This window comes from Zootoca vivipara, chromosome 3, assembly GCF_965207765.1.
Source record: "Zootoca vivipara chromosome 3, rZooViv2.hap1.1, whole genome shotgun sequence".
Lineage (NCBI taxonomy): Eukaryota > Metazoa > Chordata > Lepidosauria > Squamata > Lacertidae > Zootoca > Zootoca vivipara.
Genome location: NC_142586.1, coordinates 19,426,225 through 19,439,344, shown reverse-complemented (window position 1 = coordinate 19,439,344; position 13,120 = coordinate 19,426,225). Strand labels below are relative to the sequence as shown.

Genomic DNA, 13,120 nt, shown 5'->3' with positions numbered 1-13,120 from the left:
TAAGAGTAGTAAGTTTGAAAATGCTTGCTCAATGCTTTGAAAATATTTTGAAACTTGAAAATGTTCACTTCATGAGGTGTGCAAATGTTTGTTATTGAGAGAGGCTCTAAAAGGGAGTCTTCCTCCAAGTGACTAGAGGAATATTGACTAAAGGAAAATTGAACAGCTATTCCTATAAAGGTGAATTGTTTGTCAAAAGTAGAGCTTCCTTAGCCAGGAATTGTCTATCTGAGTCTAGTTTTAACTTCAATTGTGTTGGGCTCCTGATATCACCTCTTAAGGAAAAAAACTCATCTGCTAAAGGGTTCTATATAAAGTTGGTATTTTCATTCAAATCTTGTGAATCCTGTATCTTAGAGGGTTAGACTAAATGACCTCAGGGTCCCTTCTAACCCCCATTTTAGAGCTATGTGAAAGGCAATGTGTCTGATGTGGTGATGGGTTGAAATTCAGCCCAGCTCTGCTTTCTGGCAAGGAAAGATTATTGGTTTTCAGAGTTGGAACAAGAGTGTAATTGTTGTTTTTGTGGAGTGATTATATAAGTTTTTATCACTTTCTCTATTAAGGGTTAAAGTTTAAGCACATATGAAAGTCTTGAACATTTCCCAATCTTTCTCTAGAGAGTAAAAGTGGGGTGTATGTGCATACCTACCCCTTTCTGTACAGAAAGGGGGAGCGGGAAGGGAAAAGGGAGATTGTAACCTTGAAAATGTTTGTTTGTGAACTCACAATATTTAAGGTCTGTGTCACAAGGGAGCCATGTGCTCTGTATGTAATGTTTCACCATGTGACTATGGAATATGGTGTTCCTTCTAGGGAAATGTTATTAAAAGTAGAGGATCCATAGCCAGCAAATGTCTATCTGAGTCACTTTAACCTTGATTCAAATGGACAGAATGGTTTTAGTAAGGAAGTAAATTCCCTCTTAAACTGTTTATCCAATCTTAAGGTTTGCTAAAGGCTTCTATATAACGTTGGTACTTTTAATCTTCCCCTTCCTTATTTTTCCCTTAGTACACACATGTGCTTCCGTGATAGGGCATAGCCTGTGTTTCCTTCCCAGTCAGGCGTCTGTACTCAAATGTATGTGTATCCTAAGGGCAGTGATAGTGTTGAGATCCCCATATTTCAGAAGGGGTGGACTAGATTACTCAAGATCCCTTCCAACCTTTTCCAAACTTAGAAAAAGGAGGGAGAGAAAATGTGTTTGTAAGCACTGAAAAGTGAGTTTAAACCCTGGTGGTATAGTGAAATGGCCTGAATTCAGTCAAGCATTACTCTTTGGTGGAGAAGGATGGAAAGATAGATTTTTAAAGTTTGGCATGAAGAGTTTGAGGTGCCATTCAGAAAGAGGTAGAGATGGTATATCATGCATTGAAAATGAATGTCTGGTGTTATTTTTTCCACCATATTGTCAGCTATTTTTTTTTAACTGCAAAACTCCAGCCAACAGTTCAAGCACATACAAATTCATAATCAAGCAGAATGAGCCTTGACCATCCCTGTAAATAAAGGGCCAGAAAATTTTGTCTGGAATTGGTAAGGCTGAAAATCAATGAGAATGCAAAGGATTTTATGAATTCTGGCTCTATGACCATATTACCCATAGATAAGGGGGCAGAGAATTTAGTCTGCCATGGCTGTAATAAATTAATTAAAAACAAACAAACAAACGAAAACATTTGCAATTACGAATTCACCCCGAACCCTGTAGATAAAGGGGGCAAATCAAGATTTATTTTGCCTGGGGTATGAGATGTTTATATAGTACAGTAAACATGGCTAATTAGTGCCATGACTTCATTAAGGAGTTTAATTTGACCAAACTTTTCTTGCAGCTTTCTGGTGAAAATATTGGGTTGCCTGGATATTGAAGTTTTATATATTTAAAGTTTAAGATTTATAAGCCTGCTTCCTAAGCAGCAAGGAACAGGAAATAAGAGGTGTCAGAAATATCTCAGGACACAAAAGCTAAAGAAATTGATTTAAACTGACCAAAGAATTTAATTTCACCACTTTTGTTGCTGGTTTGGTGGAAGTGTAAATTGCTGGGTTTCTGTGTAAAATCTAACCCTACTTTAAAATCTACTCTTTCCCCTTCCCTTCCTTTATTCAGATGGTAATGTTGTCAAGAGGTACAGCACTTTAAAAAAAAAAAAAAAAGGGTATAATAGACTGCCGAATCATGAACTCTGTACATGCACAGAGGCTATGTCAGCTTGAAGAGGAAAATAGAGGAGAAAAAGGAGGTTTAAACTAAGGGGCGAAAAGGTTATAATCTGCTCATGAAATATTATTCAAATTTCTTAATGTAAAGCTTTGAACCACTGAGGGAAAACAACCTCATGTATGTTACTGGTCCATCAAAGTTAAATGGTTGCCAAGTTTCAAAATCTTAACATGCCAGATTCTTTCCACAGGTATAAATAGCAGAGTACTACTATAAGTCTGTCTCTTGAGTAGTTTATAAATTAATTAAGAGGTTCAAGGTTATGCTTTGCACATGAAACTTAAATTTAAATTTCCTTATGTAAAAATAAATAGATAAAGAACCATTGAGAACCATCAACTGTTTAGAAGCTGCCAATTCCAGTTCAACATGCAAAACTCTGTACATTTTAGGAACATTTCCTGACTGATTTTCACATGAAATAATTTTCCCTTTCCAGCAGAATACTGAGATTCAGGGTGTGGAGAAATTCTTTCAGAACCTTAATGCAAAATTATCTCCCAATGGGGGGGGGGGACGCCACCTAAACAAGCCCCCTCCACACTTGGAAATTCATAGAAAATTGCTGTCTACCAGTTGACAGACTATGCAAACAAAAGGCTCCATTTCTTTCCTAGCAGGTACTCAGGATGGATACTTATCTCCCATTTGCATTTCACCCCGAAGCATTACCCTATGTTAATATAACCCTCCCTTTTCTAATGTAGCAATGATTGAGTGTTTTGCCAATTCTTTTCTTCCACAGCAAAAAAAAAAAAAAAAAAGTGAGGAGTGAGGAGATACAAACAGTAATTTCATTTCTCTTTGGCGCTTCTCTTTAGCTTATAAATAATCTGCTTCCATTTATTATATCAGTTTTTCCATTATGTCTATGAAATTATTCTAACAATAACCAGGTAAAAATTGTTGTGTGAGTGGTAATCTAAATTTTATTTTGTTTTATTTTTGTATCTTTTTTTTTTGGTATTTCTACTTTTTCTTTCTGTACATACAAATGTAGCATCTAAGTCATTCTTTCCTGTAAATAATAATAATAATAATCCCTTTCAAACAAGATACATGAACCTCAAAGAGAATTCAGAACCACATAAGGAAAATGTTAATAACTTATCGATTGTGTCCTAATTAACAAAATTTTTGTCCTTTGTTTCCTCCACAGCCAAACTAGGTGAAGTAAATTAAACTGACTGAGTAGACAATAACAGCAGTAATTAAATAACTATGATCTTATATTATTTGCAGCTCCCCAAGAAGAAATTTCTAGAATATTCTCCCCTTTCTTGACTATTTATCATTATTATTTTTTAACTAATTATATCTTCAGGCCCCAACCCCCTGCAGGCCTATTTTCAAAAGGATGTTTTACAGGAAACCAAATTGACATTTTATCTCTTTGATCACAACCTAAGAAGGAGGACCTAGAAAGCTATAACGTTTCAGCAAGGTTTAGAAGTGCTGGCATAGAAGTACTGTTAACTTCCTCCCAGTGACTCGAAGGCAGACAAGAAAACCCCCTTGTTGGAGATACATGCAAAAGCAGCAAGAATTATCTCAAGTTCACCTGATTGCCTCAAGATATACAAGTGGCGTATAATTAATAATTTGAAGGTTTTGTGCATTATGTGTTATATAGGAACACTGAAATGTGTCAAATGACTTTGGGACAAAGGGGGAAAGTGAATTGCAAGGACATTCTCTCTCCTTGACCTCAAGACTCTGTGCCCTAGGATTTAAAAGCAGCCGGAATTGTCTCAAGATCATGATGGCCTCAAGACATACAACTGATATATAATTATTAGGTCTTATGTTGCGTGATATTCGACAGAAACATTGAACTATGTCTGACAGTATGTTATTTCCACAAGGAGGGGGAGGTGAACCAATTTTGTGTTTAATTGTTGGGTTTTTTTTTTTAAAAAAAAATGTATAGTGTCCCAATGTTTTTTTTTTGTATTATTGCCATGCATTGTATGCCTTTTAAAGGATCAGGATATTGCATAGTTCAGTATTTAGATTAGATCAACTTATGACCACATTTTCTTGTCCCACCTGGCACTCTGCAGTGTGCCAACCTTCTCTACACATTTTTTAAATTTGTTTTTACTCATTTTACCAAGAATAAGCTCCAAGATCCATGAAACACCAGATAAATGAAGGTATTTATGTCTTGATTTAACAGGAATGATCCCTTTTAGAGTTAAATTTGACTAATTTGGACATGTTTTATGGGGCTGTATAAATTTTAATTTGGCTTCAGTTCTAATTGGGCAAGTGTATCCAAGGTGCAAGTAGCTTTCTTCCTTTAAGAGCAACTGGGCAACTCCCTACAGTGCAAGGCCAGAGCCTATAATAAAGGCCCATAGAAAGCCCAAGGCAAAGGCATCTCTCTCATGACATGTCCAAACCTGTGGCAGCTATGGTGAGTGCCAGGCGACATGGTCAATATGAAAGCCCTAAGGGGATTCACCAGGGATTGTTGCTGTTGTGCCACGTTGGAGGTGTGCAACCAGAGGAGAGCTAGCTTTTGACACCTGAGAACACACAAAAGGGTAAACAAGCAAACTGCACTTTCCAGTCAATATTGGTGGACCATCCTGTTAAGTGTAATACATAGACCATTTTTGAGAAATGCTTCTCCCAAAGTACTAAAACAACACATCTGGTTATTCTTTTGTGGGGCAACAATTTTTAAGAAAAATTATAGCCCCAAATGGGGAATTGTTATAAGAATTTTGAGGTCATATCTATATATATATAATAATTGTTCATAAAACATGTACATGAATGTACAGAAACATGTCTGAAGCAGCACAGGAAAACAGGCCTGACTGACACCATTTTGACTCTCTCTGACCAGGTGTTCCTCTGCAAGGAAGAAGGGGGGTGCGGGGAACCTTCTCATTGTCTCAGGAATTAAAGTGATAATCCCTGGCATCCTGATACCTGACTGCCAGACAAAAGGGTGTGATTAACTTGGCTGGGAAACAGGGAAATGTAAATATCTCTCAATTTTGTTGATTAGGTTCTGGGGGCAGGGGGCAGGGTCCAGGGTGCTCAGATTACTGCCACCAGACCTCCCCTTTCATGATGTACCTATGATGAATCTAGGGAGGGGGGGTCTTGGGCTACACCCCTTCTGTGACATATGGATGATGCTTCTGGGGGGTGGGCTGAAACCAATTTCAAATCTCTTTTTAAGGGCAAGACATCTTTGTTTGGGGTTCCTTCCTTGTTCTCCTGTGTGAGAGGAAGGACCCTGTTGCAACAGCAAAAATAAAAGTGCCTTGCTTCGTACGTCCTGGTTTGGTCTCTGTTATTTGGTGGGCAGGAGACGCTTAAATTCGTCTGCTTGCCTGGATCCTTGAGCTCTCCCTGGGTCAAGATCCATTTCTCTGGGTTCATAGGAACCAGCTTAAATTTTACAACACTAGCTATCATTAGTTTTGTGGAAGGGTGGGGTGGGGTGGGGGGAAACATGCCACCAGGCCAACTTTTTATGAATACGTATTTGATAAAGCAGTCAGCACAATTATACGGCAGTTCTGTAATACCGGCACAATTAGAAAAACAAGCTTGAAAGCAAGAGGACATAACACACTGAAAAGAAGATGCCATCAAGCATGCCACCCTGGAATAAAATACAGTCACTATTGTGTTAGTTGGCAACATTTAAATGCACAATTTGAAAGCAAGCACAATGCTCTGTTCTGTAATCCCCACCTACCCCAATGTTCCCACCTTTCCCCACCCCCTTTTTTTTGCACAGTCCAGGTTCAGAGTTTGGGAAAATACTGCAAGGCAAAAATACTGCAAGGCAAAAAACAGCAGCCACATTAATTTGTTGATGATTGAGAGAAATATGGAAATTATTCTTGTGGGTTTCCCCAATGTTGCTACGCTGTCTTATTAAACAACACAAAAACAGCCATTTATTTCTACGTTAATCTATAATGCAGACATTTTTTAAAAAACAAAACAAAACAAAATTAATGGAAAATAAATAAAAAAACATGCAATTTTTAGAATCAACCAGCTAAAAACGGAGGGAGAAAATTGCAAAGGTGGAAACATGATTTAAGAAAGAAAGAAAGAAAAAACATCTTAACCACTACTCTCAACTAAATTTCTATTTCCGGGGCGGAGGAAAAAAACGGTTTGTGGAAACTAAACTTTCCTTGGTCCCGTTTTCCTTTTAAAAAGGTATGAATTGAATGCCAGCATATAAAAGCATCTCCCAATATTTCTATTCTTTTGGCTTCCCAGAGCCAAAAAGCATTAGGTGGCCAGAATTTCATAGGGTTAAAAGTAATGCTACGTAACTCAATCCTTGTTCGTATTAGAATTCAGCATCTTTCTGTGATATGCATGCATGTGGGTTACTGCAGCCTGAAGGAAGAGATAGTAGCATATCTTTAAATTCCTGAACTAACATTTGTGTGTTTGGGGATTGGCATCATTCACGACTAGGTTTGAGGTTAAAATGCTCCATGATAAGAACATTTCCCTCCAGCCAACTAGTGGGATCAGGAATCATACAGGTCAGGTTATGTGTAACAAATGAATCTGAGTGTTTCGTTAAAAAATAAAATAAAATAAAAATACATTCAGAGTAAGTGGAAAGAATGGCTACTGGCTCTGTGACAGGAGAGTCAAATCTTCATAAACCTGAAAGAGAGGGAAGGGAAAAAAAAGCGACACAAATGCTCCCCTACAAAAGAACAGACCAGATCACAGCTGGAAGGAAGGCAAACCTTTTAATCAGGTCCTTGAAATACAAGCTGCAGGAAGCTAGAACATTTTGGTGGACTTCAAACTCTTTGCCTTCAACAATAATTTTCAGGTCTGTAAACTCTTTCGCTCTGCGTTGCTGGTTCAACTCCTTCAACATTTCTGCAGAACAGAGAAGACAGACAGTGCCAGGATTCCCATTAAGAGGTTTTTTTTATTATTATTATTCTTTAGAAATAAATAAATAAAATAAAAAACAAGGAAAAGAGAAATTGGAAATGCTTGATATTCTTTGTTGGCAAGAATGGTTCAACGTTGACAGTCAAAGAAATCACAAACATAATACATATTATATAGGCAGATATATGTATATGCTTTATGCAAGCAAGAAACAGTAGGAAATAACTCAAAACCCTACATTTCAAAGAGAGAGAGAAAAAACAATTTTCCTGCATCAATAAATTAGAAACACAAATAATACATTACCACGCAAGTTTTTTAAAAAAAGAAATATTGTAAAAGGATGCAAGAACAAGTGCTTTATTATCTCCAAACGTTAATGGTTTTTAAATGTACTGGAATTAATACTGAATAAAAACGTGACATTTATGATGCAGTATGAACTTGACATGTTTCAAAGAAAAAAAATGCAAAGCTTGCAAAAATCCTTCTCTTAGGCATGCTATAGAAGTCCTTGAGCCTTACATTTAGCAAAATACAATTGCATTAAACCAGAAGAACATTTATTCTAAAATCAACGTACCATTGACAACCGGAAAGTTCTCAAAGCAGGAGGGAACACTTAACACTTCCTCACACATTAAAGGTTTAATTAAAAACAACACCCAACAAATGAATGCCTGCTTTTCAATACCTGCATTTGCCTTGAGTTTTTAGAATTCGTTTATGGTAGCAATTCATTTCAACACAAATACACAACCGCCTCTTCAGAGTCTTTATTTCTTGCAATAACTCACTTACCGTGCATAACCTCTCCAGGCTCTCACCTCCTTTATACTGGGAGAGCAGATCAGCAACGTGCCTTATTTGTGATCATGAACATAATAAGCAACACCATGGCAAATTGTTTCCTAAACTAACGTACCAGACTGGCTAGTAAAGTGGACAGAACACCGTTTTGGTAAACGTGTATTTCAAATGACTTATTCTGTTGATTTGGTATTTTGTCTACCATTCTTCATTTGCAATAGGTCAAGAGCTTTGTTTTCCTCAGGAACAACCACCTGTATAGTTCCATTCTCACAACCGTCTTTCAAACCTTTAAATTTTTATTATTCTCCTTAGTTGCAGTCAGATTTCACTGTTCTACCAGGTATAAAAGGTGGCCTTGCACCTGGAGTAGGGAACTTCTAGTTGATGCTGGATTCCCAACTCCCATCAGCCCCAAATAGCATGGTCAATGGTGAGGGATGCTGAGAGTTAGAGTTTAGCAAGACCTGGTGTGGTGGGGGCCCAAAGGGCCACAATAAATGTGATAATGTGTTACTCTGGAAATCCTTGAGTGTGCTTCTAATAGACAAGTTATGGAAACCTGTTGCTTTATGAAACTGATGATTTTGCCCCCCCCCCAATTGGGGCAGGAATACAGCTATTCTGTGAATCAAAGCTTAGTCAACAGAAATTGGTGAGAATCAAACCTGAATCAGCATAAATTGCTAGTGCTTATTATGCATGTGTATTAAACATAAAATGAGGTAATGATGTACATGATTGGTGAAAACCGAGATGCTTTGTTTGAAACTTTATAAATACCACTGCCTGGACCACTGGGCGGGGTTGCAGTTTTGCAGAACTATCTGACTGTAACCTATTGCTTTGCAATAAACGCTGGACTCCTAACTCCTCACGTTTCTTAGTTTTATTATTGGTGTAAACTCAGAAGATAAGCCAGTGGCCACATGCTCCCCATCCCTGACTTACGCCTGTCACTTAAGTGTAAATGGACCTGGAAAACCAGGCCAAAAACTTCATGCTTTGTTCGTAATCATGCCACTATCAAAATCATACTCTGCCAAACATTTACAGGGAAAAGAGCAGCAATCAAAAGCTACAACAACAAAAGCTTGCAAACTTAACATATATACTTAACGTATATACTTGAGTATAAGCCGACCCGAATATAAGCCTGGGGCACCTAATCTTACCTCAAAAAAACTGGGAAAACTTATTGACTCAAATATAATCCGAGGGTGGGAAATGCAGCAGCTACTGGTAAATTTAAAAAATAAAAATAAATACCATCCTATGCCTTTCCCAGCTGTCGGCGGTGGGATGGGGGGGGGGAGAAGCGGTGAGAAGGATCCCTTCCTCGCCGCTTCTCCCTCCCTGCTGTCTCGCACAGAGCAGGCAAAGGACGGGGGTTCGGAGAGTCGCAGTGCAGCGCTGCTCCGAACCCCCGATCCTGTGTCTTTCTCTGCCGCCGCCCGCCTCACTTGAATATAAGCCGAGGGCGGCTTTTTCAGCACATTTTTGGTGCTGAAAAAGTAGGCTTATATGGAATACTGATACCATTCAAGTGATATCCCAAACCAAGCCCAACCTAAACAACAACGTTTTCCCCCCCAAGGCAAAACAGCTAAGTGTCAACTTGCATGTTTATGTCAATGTAACAGAATCACAATGGTCTCTGAAAGGCTAATTATTCTGCACTGAAATGGGTCAGTGTTCTCTGGAGAGCAAGCAGATCATTAGAGATGGTACGGAAATAACAGCAGGCCTGTGTCAGATCTATATCAGAGGAAAATAAACCACGGTGCCCTTTGGGTGCTATACAAGCAGCTATTTTTAAATTATCCATTTGAGTTAAAATGCCATAATGTATCTCAAATACACATAAACTTAAAAGAAGGTGAGACAGGGTCAGATGGTGGGAAGCTTTGAAAGCCCAGAGTAAATCAGAATTTAGAAGATTAAACTTTAGAATTTAGAAGATTAAACTTTGCTTCAACAAGTTCAATTTAAAGATTTAGCTGGTCCTCACTATAAAGCATTATCACACATACAATTGTCCCACTGAGCAATGGACATCACTTACTGCTGAGAAGTGGAATTAGTTGGCAGACAGAGAAAATAAGATTTTGCAAAACCAACAGGTGAAGGTGGAATAGTTAAAAATATACACGTTGCTGCAAGGAGACACTCTGGGTGCATTTCAGCTCACTACACACACACACACACACACACACAACCTGAAAGTGTATTATTTTAATGCAGAAACCAGAGCAGAGATCACTTAACATGCCATTTTTATTCCTGCCCACCACCAATTTGGCCAAACTTGTAAACAGATCCTAGATGGGTTGCCTGCAAGGCCTCCAAGAAAGTAGGCAGTTTTTGCAATCTGGAAATTAGGTGAATCCTTCTAGCATCGCTTTCACGCCACCCATGTGCTCCAGGTCAGGTGCCAATTAATACATGTGTTACAACAGGGCACAAAGTTAATGATTCTTCCTTCCTGTTCCTGGTACTTGTCGCATCTGAGTCACAGCTTGTGTCCACACACTCATACATGCTTGTGGTGAGATATGCAAGCAACTTCATCTTGTTGGGGATTGTAGGATGAGGAAGAGGGAGTAGCACTTCTTCAGGTGTCATAACCAGGCACAGAGTACAAGAAGTGTGAGCCACTTCCATATCTTGCCTTACTCAGTGCCCACTTCCTATTTCCCATGAAGCAGTGCGGGAAAGGAAGAGCGGTGATTGGGTAAGCAGCAGGGTGGGAGGGGCCTGGGGGCACCACATAGCTAGGAATAGTAAAAGAGGACTTAATAAGGAGTTAATTTTCTATGATGCTGGGGAGGGGGGTGAGGAACAATAGAGATCTCTTACTCCGTGACTTTCCATGATAGGGACAGAATTTGTCATCAGCCCATGTTAGCAGTGCCTCTTTTTTTTTTTGCTGGTTTTCCATTAAAAAAGTCCCAAAATGGCATTTTTTGCAATTTTGCCAACAACTTTGGCAAAAAAGGGCAACCCTAACTTCAGGCACAAGTGACATTATTAGAATTCTCTATCATTTCCAGCCCAATAAATGTTTATCCAATCTCCGCTTGGGACCATTGCACATGGCAATGTCTTTGGGTAGTTTTACTCATAGGAGATCCACTGAAATCAACAGTCCTAGAAGGTTTATTAATTTCAAAAGGTGTAGTCCTGAGTAAAACTTAATACAGCCCGGGTTTTTTGGTTTTTTTACAAGCAGGGCAATTCCTATTGTAGATGCAGTCTGCAGTGACTTACGTCTTCACTGCTTGGGTCTGATTATGTTGGAAACACCACCCTCTAGCTAGGAGCCTTAGAACAGAAATTCCCACTAGTCTCAGAGGAAACTTGTCTCCAAACAATTCTAGCCCTTTGTGGGAAGGATGGGAGATAGCGCTGGAAAGTGAAGAAGTTAGCCTCCTCTCACCATGAAATTGGTTTCAGTAAGAATTAACTTTCACCATGCCTATAGTTTAAGTATCCCCAAACCAAGACATACCTACATGCCATGCATTAAATGTAACATATATTCTGACCCTTCATAAGCAATGAAGAGAAGCCTAGTAGCTTCCTTAGGAGTCAGCTCTGCTAAAACTTTAAACTTATTTCCCCCTCTGTCTGTGCCCCTACTGAACAGTTGTTCCCAGCCTTCATGATGGTGTCTTAGAAAGTACTTTAAGGCTGTTGTCTGCTCTGCTTTTTCTCTAAGCTAAGAAACCCTATTCTTTCCTTACCTCATGTGTCATACATCCATCTAATCTCTTCAACAGAAGTCGATTCCATTTATAACTGCCTTAAGAGCGGTGACCAAAATTAGGTACACTACTCCCAACTGAAATCCGGAGGAAACTTCAGGTCTTAAATCACCCTGAAGCTTTTGAAAATGCAAAACGTATTAATACTTACAGGATTTGCCAACCACCACACAGCAATTCAACTAACAGATTCAAGAACAAAGCCAGCTAACCTTTTGACAAGACAACAGCTAGCATTCTTCCCCAAGGAGAAATTAAGACACCAAAATGAAAAGCACAAAACAAATGATTCTTTAAGGTATTCTCACAGCCCCTTATTCCTGCATTTGAATAGCAGGTTAAAGAACGGGAATTAACCAGGCTCTATATACCATGACCACTTTTGGCTAACTACACATTTCATAGCATACAAACTATTCCTAGACAACAAGTGTTTGCTACCTGTGTGAGCTGGCTGGTCCACAATGTCTGTAGGGTGGTAAAGGCTGATCTAGATCCTTTCCTTTCCAGATGTTAAGGATTCTTATGATGTTTTCTGGATGTGCTATGTTCACTGCTTGGATACTCTGTGTATTCTGATGTCAAGACCGTGCCCCTCCAGGGAGATATCTGAGGTAGTATGTCCACATATACAAGTGCCACTTTATGGTCGCATGGACTTTGGCCCATGCTTCAAGCTACTTTACCTACACAAATCAATGGAGGAGGGGGTATCTTAATTCATGGCACACTGGAACATACATTTCATCCTTCAGAGCCAGTGTGGTGTAGTGGTTCAAGTGTCAGGCTAGGACCTGGGAGACCAGGGTTCAAATCCCCACTGAGCCATGAAGTTCACTGGGTTAACTTTGGCCCAGTTGCTGTCTCTCAATCTAACTTACCTCACAGGGTGGCTGTGGGAATTACCATAAATAAGATGGGGGAGCACCATGAACATTGCCTTGAGCTCTTTGGAGAAAAAGGTGGGATATAAATGCAACAAACAAACAAATCCTTCGCAGTATGTATCCACTGGGGTTTCTCCATATGGTGGTATCAGCCTATGACTATCCAAACTGTGGTTTCACTTCAAAGATAAATGACATTTCATAAAGAACATCAGTTCTTTCAACATACCCACAGTCTCCCTCTCCTCCCTGCACCCAATATTTGTAGTAATGGAAATTAATGTTAATGCTGAAAGGAAACATTTGCTTAACAAAATCACCACAGGATTTGCTGCATAATGGACATTTTGGAATATATCACGTGGAAAATCCTACTGGGTATAACGACAGGAAGCTGTTATGTAGAATTACTGGGGAAAACAGAAAACCTATTTGAAAATTACAAAAGGTAACTAGCAGCTTCATGTTTAAGTCAATTAATCTGTCCCAGAAATCAATACACACCAGTACATTCCTCC

The 13,120-nt window shown here is 39.0% G+C and overlaps 1 protein-coding gene across 5 annotated transcripts in view; it reads right to left on the bottom strand.

Annotated features, from left to right (window-relative positions):
* The window catches only part of KLHL29 (kelch like family member 29), a 415,582-nt gene that overhangs the window by 94,891 nt on the left and 307,571 nt on the right, over nucleotides 1-13,120 (bottom strand). For all 5 annotated transcript variants that reach the window (XM_060272443.2, XM_088665646.1, XM_088665648.1 and 2 more), the window contains one exon: nucleotides 6,982-7,120. In XM_060272443.2, the coding sequence (XP_060128426.1) occupies nucleotides 6,982-7,120 (139 nt within the window). The remainder of the gene's footprint in view (nucleotides 1-6,981; nucleotides 7,121-13,120) is intronic.